This window comes from Camelus dromedarius, chromosome 3, assembly GCF_036321535.1.
Source record: "Camelus dromedarius isolate mCamDro1 chromosome 3, mCamDro1.pat, whole genome shotgun sequence".
Classification (NCBI taxonomy): domain Eukaryota; kingdom Metazoa; phylum Chordata; class Mammalia; order Artiodactyla; family Camelidae; genus Camelus; species Camelus dromedarius.
In genome coordinates, this window is record NC_087438.1 from 6,217,797 (window position 1) to 6,245,706 (window position 27,910).

At 46.4% G+C, this 27,910-nt stretch overlaps 1 protein-coding gene across 4 annotated transcripts in view; it reads right to left on the reverse strand.

Moving 5' to 3' along the window:
- Positions 1 to 13,614: 13,614 nt before the first annotated feature.
- SEMA5A (semaphorin 5A) overlaps positions 13,615 to 27,910 on the reverse strand; it is a 444,386-nt gene continuing 430,090 nt past the window's right edge. For all 4 annotated transcript variants that reach the window (XM_064479456.1, XM_031443174.2, XM_064479438.1 and 1 more), the window contains 2 exons: positions 23,585 to 23,796; positions 13,615 to 20,142 (listed from right to left, as the gene is read on the reverse strand). In XM_064479456.1, coding sequence (XP_064335526.1) covers positions 20,023 to 20,142; positions 23,585 to 23,796 — 332 coding nt within the window. In that variant the 3' untranslated portion in view covers positions 13,615 to 20,022. The remainder of the gene's footprint in view (positions 20,143 to 23,584; positions 23,797 to 27,910) is intronic.

A 27,910-nucleotide genomic window follows, 5' to 3' on the forward strand; every position in this document is an offset into this window, starting at 1 on the left:
ACACTGTGCTGCACGGAACGTGTTTATGTAAAAGGTTAAGGGAGGAAAAATGGGTTGAAGGGTATTTATACAAATATTTGCATATTCTCAATAAAATGAACGTTAAGTGGTAACAGTCTTCTCTGGATGACAAGTTTATATGGCAGGTACTGCTTTTTACCCAAATATTCACCAGTCTGCCCTCCTTCCCAAGGGAAGCTTTCCTTTGTTTGAAATTGCCCTGTACCAGGTAAGGAAGAACAATTTCCAACCTCTCCTGCACCTGGAGGTTTAACCGAATGGGATGGCGCAACCATCTGCCAGCAGTTCTTAGGAACATTTTGCTGCCATGCCCCAGGAGCACCCTGCGCTCCCCATCCCCTCTTACCCGCTTCCTGTCTGGAGTTGCAGGAGGGAAAAGACCACTTGCTAAGGAGAGTAGAAACATTCTGAATAGAGGTGCTATAACATTCTCCCACAGGTATTTGTGTGAATATAAAATTCACTTCTGCAGGAGTGCAATCGCTGGGTCATATAGAAAATCTGCATGTAATTTATAAGACAATGATCAGCTGCTCCCCAGAGAAGCCGTACCATTTTACGTGGGCACATCACAATCATTGATCAAGGAACGAAGCTGGACCCGCTGACTGGTAGTCCAAAGATCTTTCTTCAAAATTACCCTCTCCCAAATGTACTTCTCAATATGTTCATGTTCACTTTAATCCAACATTTGAATGTAACTCTGCTGAATGAATGCCGTAAACATTATTATTGTCTTAACATTGTCATTATTTTAGTATGTGTCAGCACCCTCTCCTCCCCCAAATCTGTGATTTAGAATCATTTCTGTCTTGTCCAAGTTGGAGAAATGCAACGAGACATACAAGGTGCTGTAAGTGTCCACGGCCAGCAGCAAGTGGAAACATGGGGAGATTTATTAGCCTCTGGAACGGTAGGTAATTAAAGTTTCTAAAACCTCAAATCATGACTTCAATCTTTAGGTTTTTCTCCCTGAAAGAACTTAAAATATCTTATCTTCTTATAGAATGCTGAAAAGTTCTATTTCCTATTTCTCATCAATGCATAATTTCCATGAACCCAACAGTGATTTTTCACAGAGGCTTGACATTAAAGGTACTGAAATTTTTATGGGCTCCGTGGCCTTGAGCAGTTCAAAACCATAACATAGAATCTCTGTCTCTTTAAGAAATAACGTCTATTTTCTAGCAAATGCTTCAGTTATTTTTGCAAACCTGGAAAAACATTCCTTGTGTAAGTTCATTGCATAAATGAGCCATTTTAACATCATTTATCTGATAATTCAACAGGGAACTTACTGAACAAACAATAGTCTTGAAAAAATATTACAATGATCTTTTTAAAAGATCAAAGGGTTTAGATGCCTCATGGAGGAAGCATAGGATAAAGAAATATTTTAAATGATGTTTTGGTAACATTTAGGGAACTCTAACTGATTAAACGAATAGGTCTAAGTTGCACAGCAGCCCAAACACCCGTAAGAGTTTGGTTCTTATGCACGTATACCTTCCAGGCTAATTGGGCCAGGAGAGGTGGTAGGAGGGAAAATAAACTATTGGTATATCAGCAATATGAATGAATTTCAAACTAATCCTGCTGAGCCTTCTTGGGGTCCCTGGTGGCAGTGCCAATGCCTTAGTCAACACGTGACTTCCGAGGACTCACTTGGCACTTCCAGTCAGCACTTGAGCAGGGACTGGGAGAGACTCACACCTTTTCCACTGCTCACAGCCCACCGTTCAGAATACTTGTTTGATTCACCTAAAGGCACTCAGGTAGAGAAATGAAGTCCTTCTCTGGGGAGCCACTTCCCAGGAACAACTCCAACCTACAGTGGAGAACCGCCCATCTTTTATGGACAGTAAGCTCTCTTTGATAAACTATTGTTCAAGAACTTGTCATTTGTATACTGACTTACAGAATCCTGGGACATTGAGATACGTCTTGGATATTTTTCACTAAAACGTTTCCTCTTTATTTTCCCCAACTGTCTAATCCTTTTATTTCTACCAACAGCATTACATCTAAGTGAGATAGTATAATCTGGTACCCAACAGTGTTTCTGAACACTGCGTCATACTGCATTTCTCTAGTCTCATTTTCAGCCTTAGGTTTATATTAAACCTTCTCATTCTCTTTGTCATGACTCTTAACTTCTATTTTGTATTTCGTAGCTGTGGTTCATTTTGCCTTATTTCCTCAGTTCTGTTTTCTAATTACTGTCTTCCCATCAGTAATATCAAATTTACCATTTACTCTTCTTTTGAGATATTTTCCAATAATTGCTTACTGATTTATAGAATACCAGGACACTGAGATATGGCTTGGATGTTTTCCCCTCAATCTTTTCCTCCTTTTTTCCCAAGTGTCTAATCCTTCTATTTCTATCAATAGCATTAAATCTAAACAAGATAATATAAGCTGGTTTTTTTTTTTCAGAATTTTGGTGGGTTTTCTGAATTCCATTTTCTTTGTGCATTATGCCTTATTCTTGCCTTACAGATGCTACACCTTCTCTTATCTTTTAGAAATCTTAAACATACTTATTTTCAAATCTTTTTATAAGATTTGAAATAGCCCCAGACTAGAAATAACCAAATGTTCATCAACGGATGGTGGTATCTGAGTACGTCTCAAGGAGGGAACTTTTCTTACGTGCTCAAGAACCTTATGTGGCATCTGTTTTAGGGAGACACATTCTGCCCCCAGTCGTGGAGAATTTATATAGTAAGACTTTACATTTGTCCCTGTCTGGTCCACAATATTTTATCAGTTCTAGACTATTTTTTTTCCATTAGCATTATTGAAATCTATGAATAACACCAAATAAATTTTCAGGGCAAACTTTGATCATTGTTGACAAACATACACAGTAATAAAACCATAACAGTCATTTCTATCACCCCCAAAACTTCCCTCCAGCCCCCTTGTAGAGAATGTGCCCCCTTCCCACCCCAGCCCCGGGCAACCTCAAATCTGTTTTCTGAAGCAACAAGGGTGTATTGCCCAGCAGAGGAAATTATAGCCATTATTTTGTAATAAATTTAATGGAGTATAAATTGTAAAAATACTGAATCACTATGCTGTACACCTGAAACTAATATAATATTGTAAATATTGTACTTTAATACAAATAAAATTTATTTTCTGTTACGATGATTTTGTCTTTCCTAGAATTTCACATCAGTGGACCCACAGGACGTGGAATGTTTTTTTTGTGGATGGGCGGTTTCGTCCAGTGTCACGGTCTGGAGGTTCATCTGGGCTGGTGTGTGGCAACAGTTTATTCCATCTCGTCACTGTTCTATTTGATGGATATGCCACAATCTGTTTATCATTCACTAGTGGCTGGACAGTTGGGCTGTTTTCTCTGTTTTGCTCCCATGAGTGAAGCGGCTGTGAATTTGGCGTACAGATATTTATGCCGTGTTTTCCTTTTTGCATGCTCGGTACTTGGTCAATGGCTGCTGAAGACAGCAGATTTGCGCCATTTAACACTGAGCCCTGTTTCATTCCTGCGTGGCATGCCGGGACTTGTTGGACGATCAGCTATGTTATTTAGAATGTCCTGACCTTTTCAAGGTCTGCTTTTAAGTCTGCTAGGGTGGGGAGGAGCAGATTTTATGATTATGGGTGACCTTTCAACATTTATTTCTATACCAGATTTTTGCACATCACACAGGCTGAGGGCTCTTCGTTCTCACGGGGAGCTCTTTTCCAACCATCGCTCAGAACTAGCTCTGACGCAGGTGTGGGGTTCCTAAGCAGTGAGCACAGGTTGCTCAGCCCCACATCATGAATGGGCCTGACGTCCCAGGTCCTCCCCCTCCGCCAGAGACTCAATTCCTGTTGCCTCCAGCACAAAAGCGCACCCTCTCTGCAGAGGCCACGTCTGGTTCCCTCTGCCCCTACTCCCTACAGCGTGTCTTCCCCCTCACGTCTAATTTGCACAACCTTCTGTTTTAACACAGTATTTAGTTTAAGGGACTAGAAGCATTTATGGTAGAAGTTTCTGGATGGTAAACCCTTATGTCACAGCTCTTTCTGTAAGTGTATTTCATTTCCCTGGAGATACTCTTTGACTGTGTGCCGAGGAGGAAGCATGGAAATAGGGCTCTTAGTAAACACTGGTCACAATACTGTACAGGTGACATAAGGGCCATGCAGATCAGCTTTTCCAAGAGAAAGTTTCCCTCTTCGAAACGTATGTAATCATTAAAGGGAGAATCCAATGTAAAGAAGCAGGTGTAATAATTGTCTTAAGGCAAAAGTTGACAATATTCTCTCTCATGAGTCCGTTTGTGAGTTACATGTGTGAACTTGCTTTTTTCGGATATCAGAATGTTGTCAATGACGATGCCCAATTACAGCGGGATGGAGGCAGGACTGAGACATGCCTGGATATTTTCCCTAATCCCTTCCTCCCCGTGGTTCCCGAACATCTAATCCTTTCCTCTCCATTAACCACATTAAGCCAGGAAGGTGAGTGGGCTGCCACCCCGGGGTACTAGCAACAGATCCAAAGGGCATCTCCACCTGGGTTGGGGGACATCTCATTGCCTCACAAAAGATAACCTTTCCAAGCTCAAAACACTTCTCAAGCAGCTCAACAATAGGGTTGGCTGTTACGCAGGCCTCATGTTGTTAGACTGTTGAAACTTGTTTTCTGAAAAGCTTTCAGAAAATAGCCTGACTACGTGGTAAAGTTCACAGTGATGAGTCTTAAAATAAACAGGCCAGTGGGCTATTTTCTAAGCACTGAGAGCTCCCTCCTGCCACATCCTGGTCTCCAGATGGGGCAATTTCACATTTGCCGATTGCCAGAGGGCCCATCCTTAACAAAAGCCCGGACCCTGACCAGGGGGCCTTTCTTGCTCTCAACATACCCGTCATCTCTCCCTCTTTGTCTCACTCTAGATTCACAAAACCCTTCTCGCCCGGCTGTGCCGCATTTATAGCCTCCAGTCCAGGAAAGGACCACCACCTCCCGGGGATGTCTCCCAGGGTGCGGATTCCTCCCGGCTCGGCAGTTTGAGCTGGAGGCTCAGGTTGGTACCAGCAGCCCTGGCCGTGGGGAAGAGCCCAGGATAAGTAGATTTCTCCCGCAGCCGGACCAGCTCCACCCTTAATTGTTCCGTATAATTGTGTTTCACATAAATTTTATTTTAAAAAGGAATTTGCTGAACAACTTAAAAAGGAGCCAAGGCCCCTCATTTTAAGACTTGTTTTTGCTTCTTCCCAGGGTTTCCGCTCTGGGCTCCCCTGATCTTCCCACGTCTCCCTTTTCCTCTCACCTCGCTCCACAGAAATGCTCTGTTCCTGTCAAACTCTCTTTACCCCCGCTGCGGGCATCCTCACTTCCTTTCACCGGCTGATACTCTTTGCTTTGCCTAAAATGTATAACTACTGATTGTCAACGTCTGCCCTTCGTCTTCTCAACCCCTGCCTTTTGGGGTAAGCGGTGAATGGCCCTCTCTCTCAGGAATCCCCCTCCTCCCAGATCCCCACGGCCCCTTCACAGCAGAGCTCCGAGGACCCTCCTCCTCCGAGGTCCCCAGGGCCGTGCACCGGGGACTCGGCTCCTCCACACCCGACAGCCTCTGAGAACGCCCAGCTCAGGGGTTTGCTAACCAGCGCCCGAGGGAGTCGTTTCAGCTTCACAAATTCCAGTTTTCCATAATTTTAGATAAAGATTTGAGTTTTCAGGAAGGCATCCTGCTATGAATTACTCCTGTGAAAGAGTAGTAGATTTGTACTTAGATCACCGGCTCTAAAAGGGCTGGTTTTTGCTAGACTGTGTTTCTCCAAGTAGGTGCCCGTCCCCCACCCCCAGGGCTGAGGTGTTTGGATGTGGTCAGTTGACCTGATTTGGCAGTTGGCCCCCATTTTGTGAGGACAAGAAAGTGTGGATGAATGAGAAGAGGAAGAAGAAAAGAGGAAAGCACTTAATCTGGAGGCTTCTTAATGAACATAGCTCTGTGTGGACCATCGTTAAGCTCGTTAAAATGCCTTACAGGGTCCGTCCTGCTGGCCGTCACCCACCAGCCACTTCCCGCGTGGGGCTGGCTCTGATCGGGGGGTTTTCAGGGCCCCTCCCTGCACGTGCAGGGACTGTACCGTCCTGGTCACGGACAAAGCTCCCACATTCACGCTACAGGCCGCGCACAGTGACGTGATGCTGCTCTCCTGTGCACCCAGTTTGCTGACACACGTTTCTGTTCACGCCTAGTTCACACGTGGACGCGCTCTGACCCGGCTCACTTCGAGAGAGCGACGGGCAGCAGGCGGGCTGGAGCAGGTGTGCCCAGGCAGCTGAGGGACCCCCGCGGGCTCCCGGCTCCCCCACCTGCCCCTCAGGTGCTCCCCAGGTGCTCAGCCCGCTGCCACCTGCCTCCCAGGATTTCAGGAGGCCCTGTGCTGTGTCCACAGGCAGGAGCCCCACTCACAGCCACAGCCCAGGAAGGGCCCCCTCTTCTCCTCACCTGGGTCCCCTGCCCTCCCTCAAAGCAGCAGCTCCTGCTCCCGCCTCTGCTTGGAGCGGTTACCCTTCCACCCAGCCGTGGGAGAAAGCCAGCGCTGTCACCAAGGGTGCTGTCCTTGTTCCCAAGACCCCAGGGCTCAGGCGACGGAGAGCTCTGGTCCCACACAGAAGCGGGGAGGCGGCATTCTCCACAGCTCGTGCCAGCCCTCAACACCACACCAAAACCATGTATCCTGAGACTCCCCAAGATGACGAGAACCATTTGTTTCTCTGGCCTGTGTTCTCACTGAGGCTGAGCCGGGCTTCAAGGCTGATGTCCCCGGGTCCCTTCTCTCCCTCCTTGCCCCTACCTGCAGACCAGCCCTCCTCACGGCAAGGCTCTCAGAGTCTCTGCCCTGCCTCCTCTTGTCCCCAAGCCGGGGGTCCCCTTGTTCCTCACCACGTCTGGCCCAGGACCCGCAGGCCTCCTTTACACATGGGGAGAGAGCACGGGGACTTCTGCGTCACCCCAGTCACACTGGACACAGGGGGAACGGGTCGCGGGCTGCTCGCTCACATGTTGGCTGGAGCAGCAGGACTCACAGCCCAGCCTTAGTTCAAAGGGAACACGAGACAAGGGAAAAGCAACAACAAACAGGAAAAGTGGGAGAAGACATGCAAACTAGGCCGCTTCAGAAGTGGTATCCCGTTGCATTTAGGCAGGACCTGGGCTCTCAGCCACCTCCCTACGGTGACCTCTCGCAGGTGGCCCGAGTGGGTCCCCTCCCCCTCCTTTTAAGGAAATCACACCCCCAGGTCTGGACATGCCTGGCAGTGGGCTCTGGTGCCTGAAGCGCGTGCAGCTCCAGGTCGTCAATCTGGGTCTGGCCCAGGCTCTGTCCTGGGGGCTTTCAAACGTCTAGACTTTCAGTTCTTTTGTTGGTGGCTCTCCTTTGGACGGAATCACAATAAACATTTTATACAAACAATAAATGTTTGCATTTACTTTTGTCTTCTGGGAAGATTTCTTTTTCTCAAACCCTAGAATTTGTCCAAGGCTAGTTTATTTGAGTACTTATGAGCATGTATGCAAGGAAGACCCTAGCAGATGGCTTCAGAGTCCTGCTGTGAATGCAACTTGCCTGGTGTTGTCCCAGCCGACTTGACTTGTTCATGTATCACCTCTTACTTGCAGCCCCTTTCCCGCAGGGGAACACTTCCAGAAAATTCCAGGGCCCATGCTGTGTGAATTTTGGTATATTTCACAACTTTTCCCAATCCTGATTTTTATAAAACTTGAAAAGATAAGGCAGTGAAAAATCAAACTGAAAGCTCAGATGTGGAAACTTATATCCTAGTCATAAAATATGTTTTCATGAGCAGGTTTTCGTCATGTTCCCAAGCAGCCCGTGGGGTGTGATGATCACCTCGGTCCCCATTTTCTGAAGGGAAGCTCAGAGGCTGGATTTTTGTTGCTTTTACCCCATAGGGTTTCCCAACATCATCTCTCTTGGCCAAAGGAAAATAGATTAGAAGCAACTAAGACACTCAAAACTACATGTCTCTTCAAACCTTTTTCCTCTCTCTGATAATCCCAAGGTCACTGGGCCCAAGGTAACTAGCAACTCTGACTGCAGACCACAGAAAATCTCTTTTTCATAATTCTTGAACAAATTAAATTTCCTCACGTTTACATAACACACAGAAATAATGAGAACATTGTCTTTGATGGACAGACAGCCTTATTTGCTGACAGCTGTGATCTGAGCGAGTCCTTCCATCACAGCATGAGGAGAGGACAGGACAGGTGGCTCTGGGTTCCACAGAACGGAACGATCGAGAATCTGAATGTTCCCTTCCTGTCAGCACCTCTGTAATCTAGGCTAATCACAACTTGCCTGTGTTTGGTTGACTCTGGAACAATCCCCCAAACATGCATTGTTTCTCTGCACTGGACACAGACCTGTTCTGATAATCGCTTGGTCTGAAAGCATGCTGCCCCTCTTCAAATATTGTGGGATTTTCTTTCTTTTTAATTGTATAATGTCGCAGTTGCCACAAGGAGTTTTCAATAAAGTGTCACTCATTTAAATATTATTCACATTGTCCTTTCATTTACAATAAAAGCAACAACAGTAATGACCTGTTTCTTCAACGTTTTATATGTGGTCAGGCCGTTTGCTATGTGCTTTGTTTGCATTAACTCGACGAATCATCAGAATGACTTTTCAGTACAGGCAGACCTTAAATATTGTGGATTCGGGTCCAGACCACCGCAATAAAGTGAATATCGCAATACAGCCAGTCACACAAATTTTTGGTTTCTTAGTGTATGTAAAAGTTAGGTTTACACTACGCTGTGGTCTATTAAGTGTGCAATAGTATTATGTCTGAAAAAAAAATTATTACCTTAACTGAAAGATTACTTTATTGCTAAAAAATGCTAACCATCATCTGAGCCTTCAGCGAGTTGTAATCTTTTTGCTGATGGAGAGCTTGAAATATTGTGAGAATTACCAAAATGTGACACAGAAGCACCAGCGGAGCAAATGCTGTTGGAAAATGGCACCAGGAGACTTGACACGTTGCCAGAAACCTTCAGTTTGTAAAAAATGCAGAATCTGTGAAGTGCAGTAAAACGAGGTGTCCCTGGATAGGTGTTCTTACTACCTCCCTGTGCCAATGAGAGACTGGGGCACCAAGAAGTGAACAGCCCAGGGCCACCAGCCATCAGGACAGAGCCACTCTTGGATGGGATGCCCAGCACCGCCTCCCTGTCATGGAGGAGCCAAAGGCACGGGTGTCTCGGTCCAGTTGGGTTTCGCATTTCCCAGTGCAGACCTTGTGCCCGGCGGTACAGACGTGGAGCACGACGGTGGTAACAGAGCGCATGCCTCAGGGCCCCTTGCAATATGGTCGTGTGGATTTCTAAAATGTGATCAGGTAAAGAATTCAACTGCAGCTAAGTCCCCTTTCTCTTTCCGTTCTGATTCCCTCTCTGTGTGCCGCATTTCCCCTTCTATTAGGTGATGTTAGAGTGGCTGTGGGCATCTCTGGGAGGTTCTGTCGGGACACTGAGGTGGGGATACATTCAGTTGGGCTTAAAGAAGAGTGTGTCTGTGGTTTGCAGTCACCTCCACGACAGTGATGTTGCTGTTGACATCTGGATGTGGATGTGGGAGCACTGAACCTTTTCCTGCCACTACATCCATGTGCTGACACAAAAATGTGGCACCGGGAGGAGGCTGTCCTGCAGTGCGCAGGGCCTGAAGTCTGTGATTAGTGGAGGAGAGAGAAGATTTGGAAACACAGAGTCATAATCTGGTTTGTGTAGGTAATCATCCCAATCTCTTTGCTTGTACCTCAATGAAAGTTAATAGAAGTGTTCCAAATTTTGACAAAAGTCCTAAAATTTAACATGTGATTACATATAACAAGGTATTACTGATAAAGATAAATCAACCTTGATTAATAATTATTTTTCTATTTTCACAATAGAGTAGTTTTTGTCTGGTAGCTAGCAGAAACGTTCTGTTATTTTTCTTGAATTTATTACATACGTTATTTTTGTCTGATTTTTTTACATTTGAAATTTGTAGAGATTTCTTTTCTAAATCTGAATAAACATTTATTTTCACATTTGATTTCATACTGTGAGTTTTGTATTCCCTGTCTTTCAAAAGCCCCCAAATTACATAAGCATCAAATGCTTCAAAAATGGGATCTATCCTGGAGGGAGAGTTTAGCTCAAGCGGTAGAGCACGTGCTTAGCATGAGGTCCTGGTACCTCCTTTAAGAATAAACAAGTAAACCTAATTACCTCCTCTCACCAAAAAAAAAAAAAAAAAAAAAAAAAAAGAGAGAGAGAAATGTGATCTATCCTGAATATATGCTAAAAAAATGCATATATCACAAAAATGACTAGAAACCCATTGAGAGTGTGTCTCTGAGGGCAACCCTGCAGCTAAGGGCATGCATTCACTTGTCCCTTCACAAACAGGAGCACCTTCTAGACTCAGGACGAAGGCTTTCCAGCTGTTGTGCCTACCTGTGTGTGCACGTGAACGTACTCCCTGTCACAGCTGCCCCTTTGTCCCCCTGGCAGGGAATTTCCTGGTGCCATGTTGGTGCCACCATAATGCTTCTCTCGGGCAGGAGTAGAGCCTGACCACCAGGGGGCGTGTGGTCCTTCTGGGGCACCAAGAGTCTTTGTGACAGGCATCTGCTGGCGGGAAACAGGAGGTGACACAGCAATTCTGAGATGCAAGAGGGGGAGGAAACTGAAGACTAAGAGAACTATGGACAGGCCTCCTCACAGCCCTAGTGTGGCTGTGCTCATTGCTCCCGGAAAGATGGCCCATGAAACCGCCACTGCGATGAACAGTCGACCCTCTGTCAAAGGCCATCATGAACACCTGCTAATACCATGCAGCTCACATACGCTAAGACTGGAAAATTATTCAGCAAAGTGATAAGATTCATTTCTCAAAGTATGAAGAGTGGTTTTTCAAACCAGAAGATCTCTCACAGTTCCTGTGCTCTGTACATTTTACAAAGGGTCACCTTTCAACTTTACTTCCTCTGTTAAACTTTTAGTGGCTGGTCTTAGGACCTTGGCCCTGCCCAGAACTACCAAACGTCTGGCAGATGTGTTCTTGTTGCTGTCGGCTCTGGTGCTGACTGTGATTGCAGGGCTGGGGTGAGAGCGTCCAGTGCTTCCAGGGACAAGGCACACGAAGCAGATGATGGGAGAAGAGCCACCGCAGACATCACTTTCTGCTTGATTTTATACACCAACAGCTTTAGAGAAATAAACCAAATGCAAATACGTATAATTCCAGAAAAACTATACTGCTTCAGATATTATTTTAAAGACCCCATTTCTTCTTACATTATCTTCCTACAGTTGTGCAGTCAATGCATTCAATCACGTCGGCAATCCTTCACCAGGTCGGGCTCAAGGGGACGTTGGAACTGGAAATTTACATTATATATTTCAAATGGGTCCAGAAGGGGATTTTAAATCATATTTCAAGTTCATTTTTTAAAGAACAAATGAAGTAGAATCTACAAAGAGGAGGTGGATACATGGAGCATCGTGTGAGAATGTCCAAACATTGGAATAAATCACTATAAATGCAAAGATTCAGAAAAAACAATCACAAGGAAGAAAATTGTGGTACAACTTTGATTTCACGCACTTTCTAAACTAACGGTCGCATGTAGGTTCTTCATGGAATGCTTTAAGATTTTAGGATTTCAAACTGAATTGATCTGGGATGGGGTGTGGGTGATGTCTTAAAAAAACACTCCCCAGATAGCACCAATCTGCAGCCAGAGTTAGTAACTTCCTGGGTTGTCCGCCTGGAAAGAACAGATCTCCCCAGAAAGCTGCAGGAAAATATTCTTTCAGCACTAAAGGACATCCAACCTTCCAACAGGAGAGTCTGAACTCTGTAGTGAGCCTGAATCATCCATCTATCTGGGTAAAGACAGATTGAAACAATCCGTGTTTCATTAGTTGGCATTAAAAGTAGTTTAACCATTATAACACGCTTCACTAGTATAGCTTTGTTTTGTTATGTTCATTTTTGGTGCCCATATTAAATGGGCTTTACAGCTTTTTGGTCAATTGAAAATTATACATGTGAAACTATACACGTCTGCTTCTTTACACATACATGTGTGCATCGGTATGAGATGTATATATGTACACGTGTGTGAGAGGAAGGGCGATTACATAGGATCATGAACACTGACTCTTCTAGCTGTGTTCATGCTGACTGACAGTGGTTCATCCTAGGAAAACCTTGTTTTACACAAGGAAGAATGGAATACGTTTGCTACAGACAAGATGACATAATCTAACAATAAAATGGTCATCAACGGCACAGGATACTGACTCTCTGTAAATTAAAAACCTGATTAGTTTTTCTTAACACGCATTTCCCGTTGGCCATAGAAATACTCGTACAAGTTGTTCACGGCGTCATCCCAGAGTCATTGAGAAGCTGGTTGGTCCGTCTTGGCCTCCACGCGAGAGGCAGTAGGACCTGATCACACAGGAGCGGGGCGTGAGGTTTACTCAGGAGGCGGTCTGCAGCCTCACTCCCATGAAAGGCTTTCTTTCAAGTAGCAATCACGCCTCAGCACATCTGGGGACACAGCGGCCCTTGAGGCCATGCAAAGAAAAATGCCACTAAACTGTTTCCTAAACAGTAGGCTTTATTTCAATGCTCACTTACAATAGAATGAGACAAACTATTTACATAAAACATAAGTACAAAAAATATAATACAATTTTTACTGTACATATTAGGGGTCTCTTATTTTGTCCCCAAAATGGCAGATAGAGATGAGGAAGGGCTGCTATGAAAGGAAGATGGCTGGACCGTCACCAGGACTGGGGGTTGTTCTTTATGAATTTATTGTTTGCAAAAGATGACGTTTCTAGCAACTGGCAATTCGCCAAGAACAGAGGGTGAGCAGGAAAGTCTCACTGCTGTGGCACCAGCTCATTTGACCTTATGAGCACGTCTGTTTTCCTCAGGGGTGAGGCTGGGAGCATGAGAGCCGGTGTCTGCTGACTGGCTGGGTCACCCGCCTGCCCCTCCCTGAACTTCCACTGTTGATCCGGGGCAGCAGGAGATAAGGTCCCGCCTGCCCGGCCACAACTGGGGTCCTAAACTGATTCTGAAAACAGAGTCTCTGTCAGGTGTCACTAGACAACCTTCTTGGATGTAGACCTGGACAGCTCTCACGTGAGCGTTTAAGACCAGCGAATTGATGAACAGAAAAGATGAAAGTAAAGACCACTGGAAACTTGTACTGCACATTTCTAACATCCAGGTTTCCGATGAAACCCTGAAAGTCGAATGTAAGGACGGAGAAACAGTGTGGTACCCACAACAGTCCTGAAAGGGAGTGCCTGGCAACCCATGAGCATCCCGACAGGGCAGCCAAATCTCCATTTCTCTCGTTCAAATGAAGGGGAGACAATGCTACCTCATCCTGAAAAAGCTCCATTATGACGAATACATTTTGCCTTTAAAAAATGAACCTCAAGGTCAGTAACTTTCTCTAAGTTTACCAAGGGCGTAAGGTGGCTTGGGAGAAGGTTCAAAGAAAAAAAATGAAACAATCCCAAATAAGTTTATTTTGTATCACAAAACAGCAACAGCAAATTAACACAGAATGAGGCATTTAACATTTTGTAACGTCTTCAAAAGTCACAAGTGGCATAACACACAAGTTCAGGTACACACTTTTGAAGAACCCTACATTGGACCAAGTTTGTGTATTTTCTTTGCGGACGATGTAGAATTTTGGTGATGAATGTAGGTGCTTGTGTTGAAGGTTCATACTGTGCTTTCTTTCAAAGTGCAGAAGTTCAGGTTTGATTTTGGCCAACAGTCATGGTACAGGGGAAAAGAAATCAACTTTAGCAGAGAAAACACCGTTAACTTTCTTAACCCAAATTGAGTGACAAATTTGTGAACTTGTGAAGCAGTTTTGACACTGACCTCAAACAAACAAACAGCAGGCAATATTCCAGGCGGTTCTCATCCCAACCACCGAATCTGTGGCAGCCATCACTAGCCTGTATCTGATTTTTTGACTCTACAGACTTGCCCCAAAAGGGACAGTGACAAAAACCTCTACCTTCTATAGGCATCCTGTTGGCATTCCTACTACAGAACAAACGCTAAGGTGTTTGTTCTTTTGGAAAATGTAAAATTAAAGTGATGTCAGTTTCTGGAAGGCTGAGATGGGTTCACCTAAATTCTGAACACACCAGGGCACCTCTTCCTCTGGTGCCGCACCCCCGTGAGGGCGGAAGTCACATCTGACTGTGGTGTGCTTCTTGTTCGTGTTCTGTTCCTGAGTTCAGAGACACATAAGAATGACTTTCTTCAAAGTGCAGCCAGTCAGTCCTCTGCTTTGAACTAACGAGACCCAGATGAAGTGATAAATCACCATCTTAAAACAAGGCACTGGCAGCTTTGTACAGGAAATTAAACTATCTGCACCTCCTATCAAAGCTCTCTTCTTAGTGACAAGATGCCAGGATAGTTTGGATTTTCCAGAATCCAGACTTTGCTCCCAGCTCGTATTACCTGACATGGGAACCATTTTGAACTTCCATACGTCTCATACCTGGGCCATTTGGCATCAAGTGGCCAAAAAGCTGAGAAAGAATAGGACCGTGTTTGAACTGGTGGCCTCAGATTTCCCACATGGAAGAGGTGGAATGAATTTTATTGTGGACGCAATATGTTAGTTTAAGAAATGCCACAGGGTGGTTTTCTGGCTCGAGCTTTCTCCTTTCAGGCCTTAAAGTATCTTTGACTCGTTACCGTCATCATGTCAACACAGTGAAACGTGTCTGCTTGAATGGTACCGAACCTGGTCACGGGTCATAAGCCTGATTATTTTTTTATGGCAGAACTAATCTGATCTCATGAGAATACTGTATGAGACAGTTTCACTGGGCCCAGTGCTTCGTGTCAGGCTCCGAATTTGGTTTTGACGATATCCCTTGTCCCTTCGCAGTGTGAACTTATATTTTCAAGACAAGACGTCTCCATTCCTGATGCTTCTGCAACATGTACCTAATTTTTGGTGATGCAACATATGACCAGTCAGAAAAATCCTGGACCCACCTGCTCCAGCAATATCTATAATGCATCTTTAACATAAATCCATAGAAAAGGAGTATGGCGCAGTCATTCTAAAACTCCCTGCCAATAGTCCCACTCCGCATCTTCATTATTTTTCAATTTCCAAAAGAGAAAAGAAGCCAGGATTAAAGCAATTTATTTTCTTGCCTTTTATCAGGTTATCAAAATAGATCACCAGAATGCCTTGGTTCTGTATTTATCGAATTACAAAACATCTTTAAATCAATTATTATTAACGATCTCAGTAGGAAGGAACAGCTGAAATAAACCCCACAATGGGCGCTGGTCCCCAGATACTTTACCTGACACACTAATGTGCTGCGAAACAGTCAGCATTACCTTTTGTGCATTTCTCAGGCCAAAATGAATGTTACTCTGTTCTCCTATTTCACACCCATTGATTAGAGAAGCAAGGGGCTCAGCATGGCTTTCTAGTGTCTGATAATAAAGCCAGAGGTAATCAGAGGTAATCAATTTTTGGTAGCATCACCATAAATCACCAAGTCAACACAAATTACCATGAAATAAGAGACATTAGAAGGGATAATGCGCTGGACACGGCCAATGAGGTCTGTGAACTCCAATTTGTACCATCTTAAAAAATAAGAGGGGAGAGTTTGCATTTGGGAAGATTCAAGATTGTTGTTTTAATTCCCTGCCTTCACAGAAAATGGTGACCGGAGCTGCGGGACGACGCGCGAGGAGAGCAGCGGCTCGGAGCAGACTCATGTTGTCTCTGGACAGGTGCCCCAGAGTCACCTTCTGAAACAGAAAGACTGAACTCAACGTAGTTACCCCCAAAATGCCACACACAAGAAAACGCCACAGAAGTATAAAAGACACCCTGGGGCCAAAGAAAGTTCATGACCGTGGGTGGAAGTCAGCGTTGGGAGTGGCTTGACGGTGCTGGGAAACGTGCATGATTTACTCTAGCAGCGAGGGAACCGTCGTCCAGGAGCGTCACGCGTGTGTAAGCGCGAGCTCCCTCAAGGCCGCACCTTCCGTGCGCGTCAAGGAAGTGTTTACGCGAACCGGTGGCTGAGAGCAGGCTCGATACGTGTTTAAGTGAAGTCTCCCTTGACCTGCAGTCACGCTCTAATGCGTCCTCAGGCAGCCCCCGGGCGCCTGGAGACCCCTGCTGAGACTCTGTCCCTAACTTTGAAGGCACCTGACCCGCTAACTCCACCAAAGACCCCAGTGGGAACACTCCCCACACAGGCTTTGACTCCCATGAATGTCACCCTTTCACAGATAATGAGGAACAGAGGCACCTTCACCTGCGCTCCGGGCGGTCGGCCCCGGAGGATCCAGGGATCAGACCCACAGGACCGTGCGTGCCCGTCACGGTCCCCACTCAGGACCGCCCACAACACTCAGCTGGAGTGACCGGGTCCCATTCTCACCGTCCCCTCCGCCCACATTTGCTTCCTTTCTCTTTGGCATCACTCGTGGGTCCGTGGGGCCAGATCCCTGGTTCCCGCTGACCCCGTGGCCTGACCCTTCTTGGGGACAGAGGCTGCTCCACGGCAGGGACACCCTCACCCTCACCCGTTACTCCTCGCAGTTCCTGGAGGGCCTCTGCCCACCCTCCACCCTCTCTCCCCCCAGTATCGATGCCCATCCCCTACAGGCTCAGTGAGATGTCCCTGAAGGGGCAGGAAGCTCAGCTCCTCCCAGCAGCTTCCAGGGCCAGCAGCACAGACATACGCCTAAAGCCAGACGGGCAGGTGTGCAAGGAGACACCCGGGTCTGGGGGCGCTGGGTCTCCACGTAGCAGAGCCTGGCCCTGCGCCCCAGAGCCCCCGGAATTCACGGAGTCCCTGTCATGCAGGTGGCAGAGCCCTGACATTCATCAGAGCCACCATCTGCAGGGCTGTTCTGGGGAGGCCTCGTGCTCTGCAGCGAGCGGGGATTCTGCAGCACCGCAGGGCCAGCATTAGAGGATGGCGAGTCTGGAGAAAGCCCTGAACGCTGGGGGTCACTTCCAATCCAAGTGCGAGACTAAAGCCAGTTTCCTGTGAAAACCAGCCAGACTGCTACGGTATCCAGAAATGGCCCTAGAAGTTAAACTGATGAATGCCATTTAATGTTAGGCTGAGAGAGATGCGTCTTAAAAATCTATGTGTGCTGCTTGTACCAGAAAGAGAGAAAGAGAGAGAGAGAAAGAAAGAAGGAAAGAAAGAAAGGAAGGAAGGAAAGAAGGAAGGAAAAAGATAAGAAAAAAGATAAAGAGACACTGAAGGAGTCACACAGAAATGTAAAATGTGACAAGTGTTGGTGGGAACCCCAACCATCCCAGCCTAAAGAGCTGCTGTATGAAGGGGCTTCCAGCAGAAGCGGCAGGCGCCACCTGGAGAGTCCACCACGTGGGGGCTTAACAAGGGGCGTGGAGGGGAGGCGTAGACACGTGAGCAACAGCTGTGCAGTCGCGGGAAAACGCGAGGGACCCCACAGCTGGTTAAAACACGCAGATCACAGCTGAGACCACCCTAAACCAACGGATGTCCTGTTAAGCTCGAGGGAAGGCTGCAAGGAAGGAAGAAGGGAGGGAGAGAGAGAGAGAGAACGGAACAATCTTCTTTTGAATAGAGTGTCAGGGAACAGGAACGAGTGAATTTCTTTGCTGTGATAAGAGTAAAGATTGATGCAATCAGCAACATGAAAACCTGCCGTGGGGGAGGGCGCTCCCCCTAGTCATCGCACAGGATTGATTAAAGACCAACTCTGATGTCATTTGAAAGCATTTCCCATCAAGTTCAGTGATGCTATTTAAAAAATACCAGTGTCTTCTTTCCTAGGGGAAACAGAAGGACCTTTTAAGCTTAGAAAATATTGTGGGGGAAGGATTCAAAAAACTGCTAAAATGTGCTACCCAGTGAGAATATTTGTCTTTCAGGAAAGTGATGAGACAGGTTGAAGCATCCGATAGAAATCCAACCCAAAAGCAATTAGAAGACTGTCTGGCTAACTTTCACCCCCTAAGTGCGGCCTTAGCCTAAAGACAGCAAGTGCACGCAGCGCACGAGACGCGCAGCAGAGGCAGCGTGAACTTCCCACCAGAAGGATGCGGAGCGTGACTCATGTGCAATCTCTCAGACCTCCCCGAGCCCACCTGCAATTTGACTTTAAATTTTAGTAGAGCCATTTCTGAACATGCGGGGATATGAGAATATTTTGATTTCAACCACATTCATTACTAAACACAGGATTTCCCAATTTCTTTAAATCAGACAGGGTAAAAACATGTAAGCTAGTAAGACTGTATCCCTCGGTGCCCATGCTGTGTTTTCACAGATCTGAGGGTTCATTTATCAATAAGAACATGTTTTAATGTCCACCCAGGCTGCTATCACAATGCCCAGAGGCATCAAATGGACACTTTCAATCTTGGTCTAACTTTCAATAATTATTCAACCAACTGCCGTATGTTATGTATCAACTTTTTTGTGTGAGTAATTTAGCCTGTTTTTTTTTTCCTTCTGGGGGCCACTATGAATAGTATCATAACACTCTGAAATGCTTATGAGTGATCAAAGCTCAGAACCACAGGGATCATTAAAAACCTTACTTCCAGATACACTGATTTCTCAAGGGAGGTCTCGAAATGCTGTTGCTGCCATGCAGGGAGGAGGCGCGGTGGGCGGGTGGGAAGGCAGCACTGAGATAAAAAATAAAAGGCACCAGAGCTAAACATCGCCTCCTCACCTGACCCGGAGGCAGCAAATGACAGCTTGGTACTTGGGGAGCACTTCCATGTGCACCGCGACCAGCTTTACACACCACTGATGCTCTGGGGAGGGCTGGTGGCCGTACACTGGTTCTCTCAGGGAGATGGAAAATAAGAAGTTGCTTTTCATTAAGTGTCAGTTCTTTCCATACTTTCCATAACATGGAAAATAAAAAAGTTGTTTTCAGTTCTGTTTCAGTACTTTCCATACTTTCTTCATCGGCATCATGAATGTTCAAGATTTTCTTTGCAGAGAGAGGGGAGGTGTCAAGTCTATTATTCAAATGCTAAACAAGTGGTCATTTTACAGATTGGTTTTTTGGGATGTTACTACAGACCAGACAGGTGGGTTTCCAGGCCAACCGCGTGGCAAGGAGCTCCCTGCAGTCTCATGAAGTCCCTAAGTCAGAATAAGGCTAGCTTCGCGGCCACCTGCAGACGCGTTCCCCCTTCCCTGCGTCCGTGCCTCTGCCCTGTAACTCACCTCCCCCCGTGACAGCACAGTAACCACTGCAAGACTCACTCCTCGTACCGCCGCCTCTGCAGGTGCAAGCCAGGCTGGATCCCCGGGCTTCCTCAGGCAGGAATCATCCCAAGTCCAAACGCACACAGTATCATCCCGACTGAGGAGATGGAGAGCCGTGGTGAGTCACTGCAGGGCCACATTCAGAGCCTGCATTTCATCAGTCCTATAAACCGTGTGGAGGTGGGGAGGCTCTCATACAAAGTGCCTATTTTCTTGAATTGAAACAAAGTGAAGATTTACGCTCAAGAGCAAGAAGAGGTTCACGTCTCTAAAGACTCCTTCCAACGCAGGTGGTACATTTACGAAAAGCTCAAGAAAACAAGCGACTTGTTAGAAAAAATGGACTGAACACAAGAAAAAAAAAAAAACCATCACACCATGGCTCATTAAACAAGGATCAAGAAGGAGACCAGATTTTCACGATGTCATATTTAGATTTTTGTTGCTTTTTAAGGACATGTATTTTTGGCAGCAATGGGACACTGGTGGCTTGAAATGCACTTGAAATGCATCCAAACTCCATCTCTGAAGTCTTGGAGACATGGGCAGTCGTGGAGCGCAGGCCTCGAGGAGCCGGGGAGTTACAGGAAGCCAAAAACATCAACGCTTAGTAGTCATCGTAGTTGTTGAGATCTGTAAAGTAGGCGTTAGAGTAGGTCTTGCCAGTGAGATGCGGGTTGAAGTATCTGTTTCTTTCCTCTAGGATCAAGTTGTTCTTGTTGAATGCCTGCGACAAAATAAAATAGAAGATTTAAGGATGCTCAGTAAATAGTGTTTCAGGAAGAGAATGTAATTAGGAGACAGAGTTGACCCTTCAACAATGCGAGCGTTAGGGGCGCAGGACTATCCTTGCGGCTGGAAATCGGAGTGTAACTCAGTCAGCCCTCTATCATTCTTCCGTTATCTGTGGTCCTTCTCTATCTGCGGTTCCCCTGTATCCACAGCGTAGCATCCCAGAGTCAGCCAACCTCTGAGTGTGCAGTATTGTCGTATTTAATTGATAAAAATCTGCATGTAAGTGGACCTGTGCAGTTCAAATATCATTCAAGGGCCAGCTGTCTATGGAATTTCAACTCTCTGATAAGGCCCCGTTATTTTAAAATGTGTTTTCTCATTTCCTTGCTTCGTCACATCATTTGCCTTGCTGAGGACTTGCCTCGTAATTAGCAAGAGGTTGGTAGGTTTTCAGACCAGTCTGTTTCTGAGCTTTCATCAGAAATTCTACTTTTAAATTTTAGTCAGGAAGTTTCCAAGAGCTAGAAAAATTGAAATCTCCAGGAAACCTAAAACTCTAGTGATTGCAAATTCATAAACACTTTGAATATTACCCCATATAACTGAGTAGGTGTTTAAGCAGCTTTCTGATCACCATGGTACACTGACAAGAGATTTTGAAGGAACACTTTTAAATAAATGCACAAAATTCTTTATTTCTTTTCTTTTTCTGCACTTGTTAGAAGGTGACTACTGGGACCATTTCTGACACAGATGCACTTCCACAATTAATCATAAAAGTTACCTTTTAAAGAGCTGAACACTCCCAGATACAGAGTAAATTTTGAGAGGATCAAAGTAAAGATTATGGTGGTGGGCAGAGCCTAGATGTCCAGGACTTGTCTGGACAAGGTATCAGAAGAAAGTTCTAGAAAGATTCATTAGAGACTAGACAGCAGTACTCTGCCTTCAGAGCAGCAAGATTTCTCTTTTTTAAATTTATTTTCATTTATTTATTTTTTTAAACACTTTTTATTGAGCTACAGCCATTTTACAATGTTGTGTCAAATTCCAGTGTAGAGCACAATGTTTCAGTTATACACGGACATACATACATTCACTGTCACATTTTTTTTCGCTGTGAGCCACCACAAGCAGAGCAGCAAGACTTCTGATTATCTTCAGTGGCTGCTGGATCGTAAGTGAGAATGGAAGGCCAGCTGAAGTATCTCCAACGCTTGAAGTGACAGAGACCACAGAGAAGCTGCTGCTACGCTTCCTTTCACCACAGCACTGGTGCCCACCTGACATGCTGTACAATCTACTTATTAATATATTTATTTTAATGCCTGCTCCCCCGTCCCCCGTCAACAAACACTCAAGCTGAAATATAATATGTCCACGAGTAGAGACTCTTGTTGGAATCACATTTAGAAAGGCCCCATTCTTGGGTCCTGGAGGTTTTCTTCCTTGAAGATGTTTGCTCGTAGAAGCTCCCGTTCCCCCTCGCCCTCTGGGAGCGTGGTGCTGAGAGGGTGCAGGGGGTGTGTTATTCATTCTGGGCGCTTCATGCCCCGACTCTGTCATCTGATGAGTACAAGGTGCTGATGGATTCTGGATCCCAGTGTACGCAGGGTCCATGAGTGAAAGTGAATTGGTGCTGCTTCTGTCCAAGTGGGGGGCCTCATGGCAGTGGGGAACAAGTGAGGACACTGAGGCTCCTGGGACATAAGACCTTCCAACCAGCTGAAGTGGTAAGGGTTGGAGATATTCCATATTCCCATGTGGGAAGAAAAATGAATTTCAAAGGAAACCATCACAGAAGAGAGAGGACATAAAAATGCTCCCTAGAAATATTAAAGGTAAACACCAACTTAACAGGAATATCAAAATTTAGATAACTTCATGAAATAATGCCTTTGCAGCAACATGGATGGACTTAGAGATGATCATACTGAGTGAAGTAAGCCAGACAGAGACAAATATTATATATCACTTATATGTGGTATCTAAAAAAATAATACAAATGAACTTATTTACAAAATAGAAACAGACTCACAGACATAGAAAACAAACTGACGGTTACCAAAGGAGAAAGGAGGGAAGGGATAAATTGGGGATAGGAGATTAACAGATACAGACTAACATAGAAAACAGATAAACAACAAGGATTTCCTGTAGAGCACAGGAAACTATATTCAATATCTTGTAATAACATGTCACAGAAAATAATTGGAAATATATCTATATCTATATAGTGTGTAACTGAATCACTTTACTGTACACCTGAAACTAACACAATATTGTGTATTAACCACAATTCAACAGAAGGAAAAAAGAGGAAAAAAACAAGAAAAAAATTAAGTAACTTAGCTAATGAGAACCCCCTGCATTCACGCGGGAGGTGGGGAGGTTGGTACAGCACACAAGAACCACTGATGTCCTCCCAGTGTAGACACCTGATCTCTTGTGCAGACGAGATAAGAACGACAGCCGCCATTTGCTGGGTCCTGGGCGTCAGGTCTCTTAGTCCATTTAAACCTCATGACAATGATCCAGGGGTATGTATTTTTATGTCTGATTTAAAAAGGAAGAAACTGAGGTTCAAAGAAGTAAGTAACTTGTACTTTGAGGCAGGATGTGAACTGCCTCAAATAAAAACCACTTTTATTTTGCCAGGCACTGTGTATAAATTACCCCATTTGACTCTCATTATCTCCAATTTATCAGGGAGGAAATGGAGGCTCAGGAAGTGTGGGCACCTGGGCTCAGTCTATCCAGCCGGTGAGGGACTCATGAGCCCAGATTTCTCAGGTCCATCCCTTTCCCAACCGCTTCTTCTTTTGAATGAGAAAGAGACTGGTCATTTACTTTAGGTTTCTCAGTCAAACACCAGGTTAATCGTCCACAGGGAAAATTTAACACAATACTCTGCCCGCATCAGTCTCAGAGCGCTTCTACATCACACAGAGCGCCAGGCACTTCACTGTGCTTGAAAAGTATAAGAGAGTCTTTACAATCATGTGACAGCTTTTCTCAGGATGCCATGCTGGTGACGCCTGCTGTGGACCTGCGTATCTGATTGACCAATCCTGGTCCTCATTCTGCTGCCCGGCGCGTGCAGGGCCTCAGCACGAGCTCTTCTCTTTGGCGAGACCCCTCTTTGGACGCGGAGGCACAGTGGAGGCAGAGCTGGGTGGTGACCAGTGACCCAACATTTTCTAGCTTTTTACTTGTTACCGTTTCCATGTTCCATTTTACCCGAGTTCTCAAGATGAGGAGCCATGTGTTCACAGGCAAAACAAAGCTGGAAAGGCAGTTCGTCACAAGGGAGGCCCTTTACCTGTCCCCAACCCTGTCATCTGCACCACCACCGCTGAGCTTTGCCAACAGCCCCCAGGGTGCACCTGCCTTCTCTGCTCACCTGGCTGCAGCAGGGGCTGCCCCTCCCTTACCTTGATGGCCTCCACTGAGTCGTACTTGTCCAGTTTGTTGATGTGGTTGGTTATGCTGGTGTTGAGAGGGGCGGGCGCGACGGGGTGGATGACAGTGGCGTCGTGGGCTTGCTGCTGGTACCGCTGGCAGTAGGTGTAGACGAGCAGCGTGAGGAGGCAGCCCAGGATGGAGCTGCTCAGCCCCACGGCGATCATGTGGAACATGTTGAACTCTGGGGAGACAGCGTCACGGAGAGTGAGGCTAGTCCGGGGGAGAACACGCTCGTCCACAGCTCAGCGTGTGCAGAGCAAAACGGGACATGGCGGAGAGCCCCACGCCCATCCCCAACTCAAGAATCATACGACTCCCCTCTGAAATGTCACGGCCACCAAGACACTTCTCTGCACTGAGCACAGCATAGTTTAAGTCAATGCTGTTAGGAATTATAACCCGTCTTTTGGAGATCACCTTGATACACCAGCAGAGGCTTTTTTCTTCCTTACAAGCTTAAACAAGACGGTTCTTTTGGTCCAAGTGCAGCATGAGCTATGGTCTATGGGGTTTCTAGGGGACATGTTTTTCGTGCTCCCTAACAGTCTGAGGGTCCCTGCAAGCGGCATGGCTGTGTCCCAGGAACGAAGCCAGAAGGCACTTACTGCTTCCAATCACGGCTCACCTGCAAGATAGACTGTTTTCTCCTCTCCTTTATCATTTCACTTACACAGGCGCTCCAGCTACACCATCCTTCCCTCACACGTTTGGAACATGAATATGCACATATCGCATAACATTAGAAAGTGCAGAAAGGTATACAAGAGTACGTCTCTCATCTCTCCTGGAGGGAGCTTCTGCGACACCTTCTCCTGTGCTCTCCAGGAGATTCTCTGTACACTTGCATGACGTGTGTGTGTGTGTGTGTGTGTGTGTGTGTGTGTGTGTGTAAATATTACCCTGGGTACTGTTTTTTTTTCCACTAACACTGTATTTTGGAGACCTTGTAAAGAAAATGGTTTACTCCAAAGAAATCAAGGCATATGATCTTTCACTGGTCATGAAATGACCCTCTTTTTTCCATAGGGTTTTTTCCCTACTTAATAGCCTCTTTATTTTCTTTGAGTTATAAATACAAACTGCTGAAGAAAATGGACTGACACGGACTTATGTCTCAAATATAGGATTGGTTTGAGTGACATCAAGATACCATAACCAAGACCTGCTTAATCTCTGAGAAAGAACGACAAGAGAGAAAAGAAAGATGTTCACTGTGCGTTGGTTAAAACCCTTTACCATCAAAGCATTAAGCCTTTCAGGGAATAAAGACAACATCCAAGCAGTGCCCATGAAGCTGAGATTATTGACGACCAGGCAAAGCACAATGGGGCCTCATTTTCTCTACGCTGTGTTGGCTCTGTACAGCTCCGTATAGCTACCAGCTCGCCTGAGGGTTACTGGCCTTATGTCTCCACTGCACAGGGCATAGCCTGAGGGTTTGGCTTTTCTCCCAAGATGTCCCCTCCATGTACCACCAGAGGGCCCAGTGTCACTCTTGCCTCCTCTACCTGTCCACCCGGCACTAAAGATGCCTGCTGGGCACCACTGTGGATACCAGGTGAGTCCACTAGGCCCCACAGGGACTCTGTCCCAGGGCACTCGGGGACAGAGACCTGAGAGTTTGTCTCCTGCATCCAGGTCCTGGAATGTTTGCACCTTAATCACCTGGCACCTCCCTGAGGACTCTCTGAGATGTCTTTGATGCCCAGATGTATCCCTCATCCAGCCCAAAACTCCTAAGCTGCTCCCTCTAAGCTGTGCTCTGTTGCTGCCTCGGACACCGTGTTCCAGGGCCCCGGGGCCCTGGGAGATGGATTTGCTTCACAAGGTGGATGACAACGTGCAGAGAGGCAGCCTCCTCCTCTGCTCACTGTGAGCCATGACCAAATCCCTCCCACCCATATGGAGACTCTATACACGGTGATTCCTAACTCAGGTCTCAGTATCTTCAGCACCAGGGGCTGGATAACCCAGGAGGACGAAACATTCCACAAGCATCACCCTCTCCCTGACCCCACCTCAGGTTTTCACTTCTCTATCATGTGGTCGTTGGTTTAACACAGTGAAAGGAATGCATAAATTATCTCTGGCCTTTCCTGATTTTGTCTGAAGCCTCTCGGGCTGGACAGCTCCCAACCTGGGCAGGCTGGGTAAAGCGTCCAGGGGCCGTTCCACCTGCAGCCGCTAGAAGCTTCTACTCTTACCTGAAGCTGCCCTCGAGATAAGCAAGAGAAGATCTCACACGTGTTGCCATTTCTCCATCTTTCAGTGCTTTGGACTCCCCGGGGTCAGTGCCACGTACAGATAAATGCACTTCTGCTGCACTGATAACATATTATATTGTAACCTATGGAAGATGTACGACTCTCTCCATATGCAGACGCTGGGTCATTAGTCAAATGAATTATTCCCGCAGATGCCTGGGGAAGGTGGGGGCCAGCTGACATCTTTGTGAGAAATATACTGTCTTTGTGTCTCACGCAACTAAAAATAGCTCTCTAAGTGGAAACATTTCAATATTTCAATAGGCCTACATTTGTCTGCACAAGGGAAAAATTGTGCCTATTAAGTCTCCTGAATCTGCTTAATGTGGCTCTTTGCTTTGAAGATGATTTTTGCTGTTGTTTTTGGTCAGAAAAGCTAGAGACCAATGACCCAGTTGGTTCAACTGGCTGCTTTTTTGTGCAAAGTTGGACTGATTTTTCCACAAACTGGAAAAAGACATCTATGTTGTCCCCTCAACATCCCCAAACGTCCTTGCTAGGTAGCTGCTTTTGCCTGCCAGTCCCACAGTTAGCCCCCTCTGACCTCTTAACCTGCCTACTCTGGGGCGTCAGTGTCAGCAGCCTGAAGAACTAAGCAATCAGTTCCGAAGGTTGCAGAGTAATGACAGTGTCTGAGATTTACTCCCAGCACCTGGAGGCTTGCTGTGGCGCAGCCGTTGGCACAGCTGGTCCAAACACGCAGCACTGGAGGAAGGAAGTGGGCTTTTTGTATCACATCTTTCTGGATCCTTGGGGCCTTGGGAAGAGCGCCCACATCCTAACCCGGAGAGGGCTGGCCAAGGAAAGTGGTCTGGAGGCAGCCAGTCACTCTGGGGAGGCGGCAGCCGGCTGCCCCCAGGTTCTGCCCTGACCTCCCTCGGGACAGGACCACTCCTTGCGAACTCTGCTCCACTGGGTCCCAAGTGTTGCCCAAGAGTGTCACCTGGCCAGGGCTGCTGTGGTGGCACAGCCCAGACACCATCCTCTGGGGTGCTCTGTACCAGGACCCTTCCCCTGTGGTGCTCCGGGCTTGAAGCTCACACTGGGATCCCACTGCCTGGATCCAAAGTCAGCTCCACCTGGGCTGTTTGTGTGAACCTCGGCTCTCTGACCCTCATGATCCTTATTTATAAAATGCAGATGAAAAGGTGTGGCTGTTACCCCTTTCCTGCAACCCCTCAAACCCAAATCTCTCAAAACCATTTTTCGTCCCTCACCTGCAGCTCAGCCTGACTTGACCGGACCATTGGCTACAGAGCCGACCAGAACTGCCAGGAGGGACAGTCAGCAGCAGCCTCACGTCACCCACATTTCACAGCGACATCGCTCAAGCGATGGGTCATGGAGCGTGGTTCCCGGATATGCAGTGTGTGTCCCACGTTACCCATCTGTAATCTGAAAAACGCTCACTTCCAAACCCTCCTCTCTCCCCAGGGGTTCTGTGCAAAGAGCCGTGAGATCTGGTGTCCACATGAAGGCTCTCTGTGAGGACCACACAGGATACCTCTTGTCATTTTATAAGGTGACACAGAGAGACTGATCTAGAACTACTAAGGGGCACTCAAGGCTACAATTATTTTTATGAGAATTCGTCGATATTCATCTTGCAGCCGGACCCCAAGGTAGCAGCTGCCAGTCTGCGAACTCACTGGACAGACTCACGTCAGGCACCAGACATCGCCTTTCTCAGGCACCGGGCTCTCCTGGGCTGTGACTTTTGGTTCTAGAGTCCCCACGGGAAGATCAACACCCCTCACAAAACTGGCACGGAGTGGGCACTCAGCAAAGAAGACTGAACAAATGGATTAACAGGTGGCTGACCAAACGGAGTATAACAGATAGTGGGCTCTTAATGTCGTTAATAATAGCACGTAATTCCTGAAACACACCTATTAAACTCCAGATTCCTTCTGAACGTAAGGAGAGACCAAAGCCGGCTGAGCTGCGCTGTCTGGAATGGATCATGCTGGGAATGGTGCTGTCTAGTCATTGGCCGCATGTGGGAAGACACTGGTCTTGTATGTGGATGTT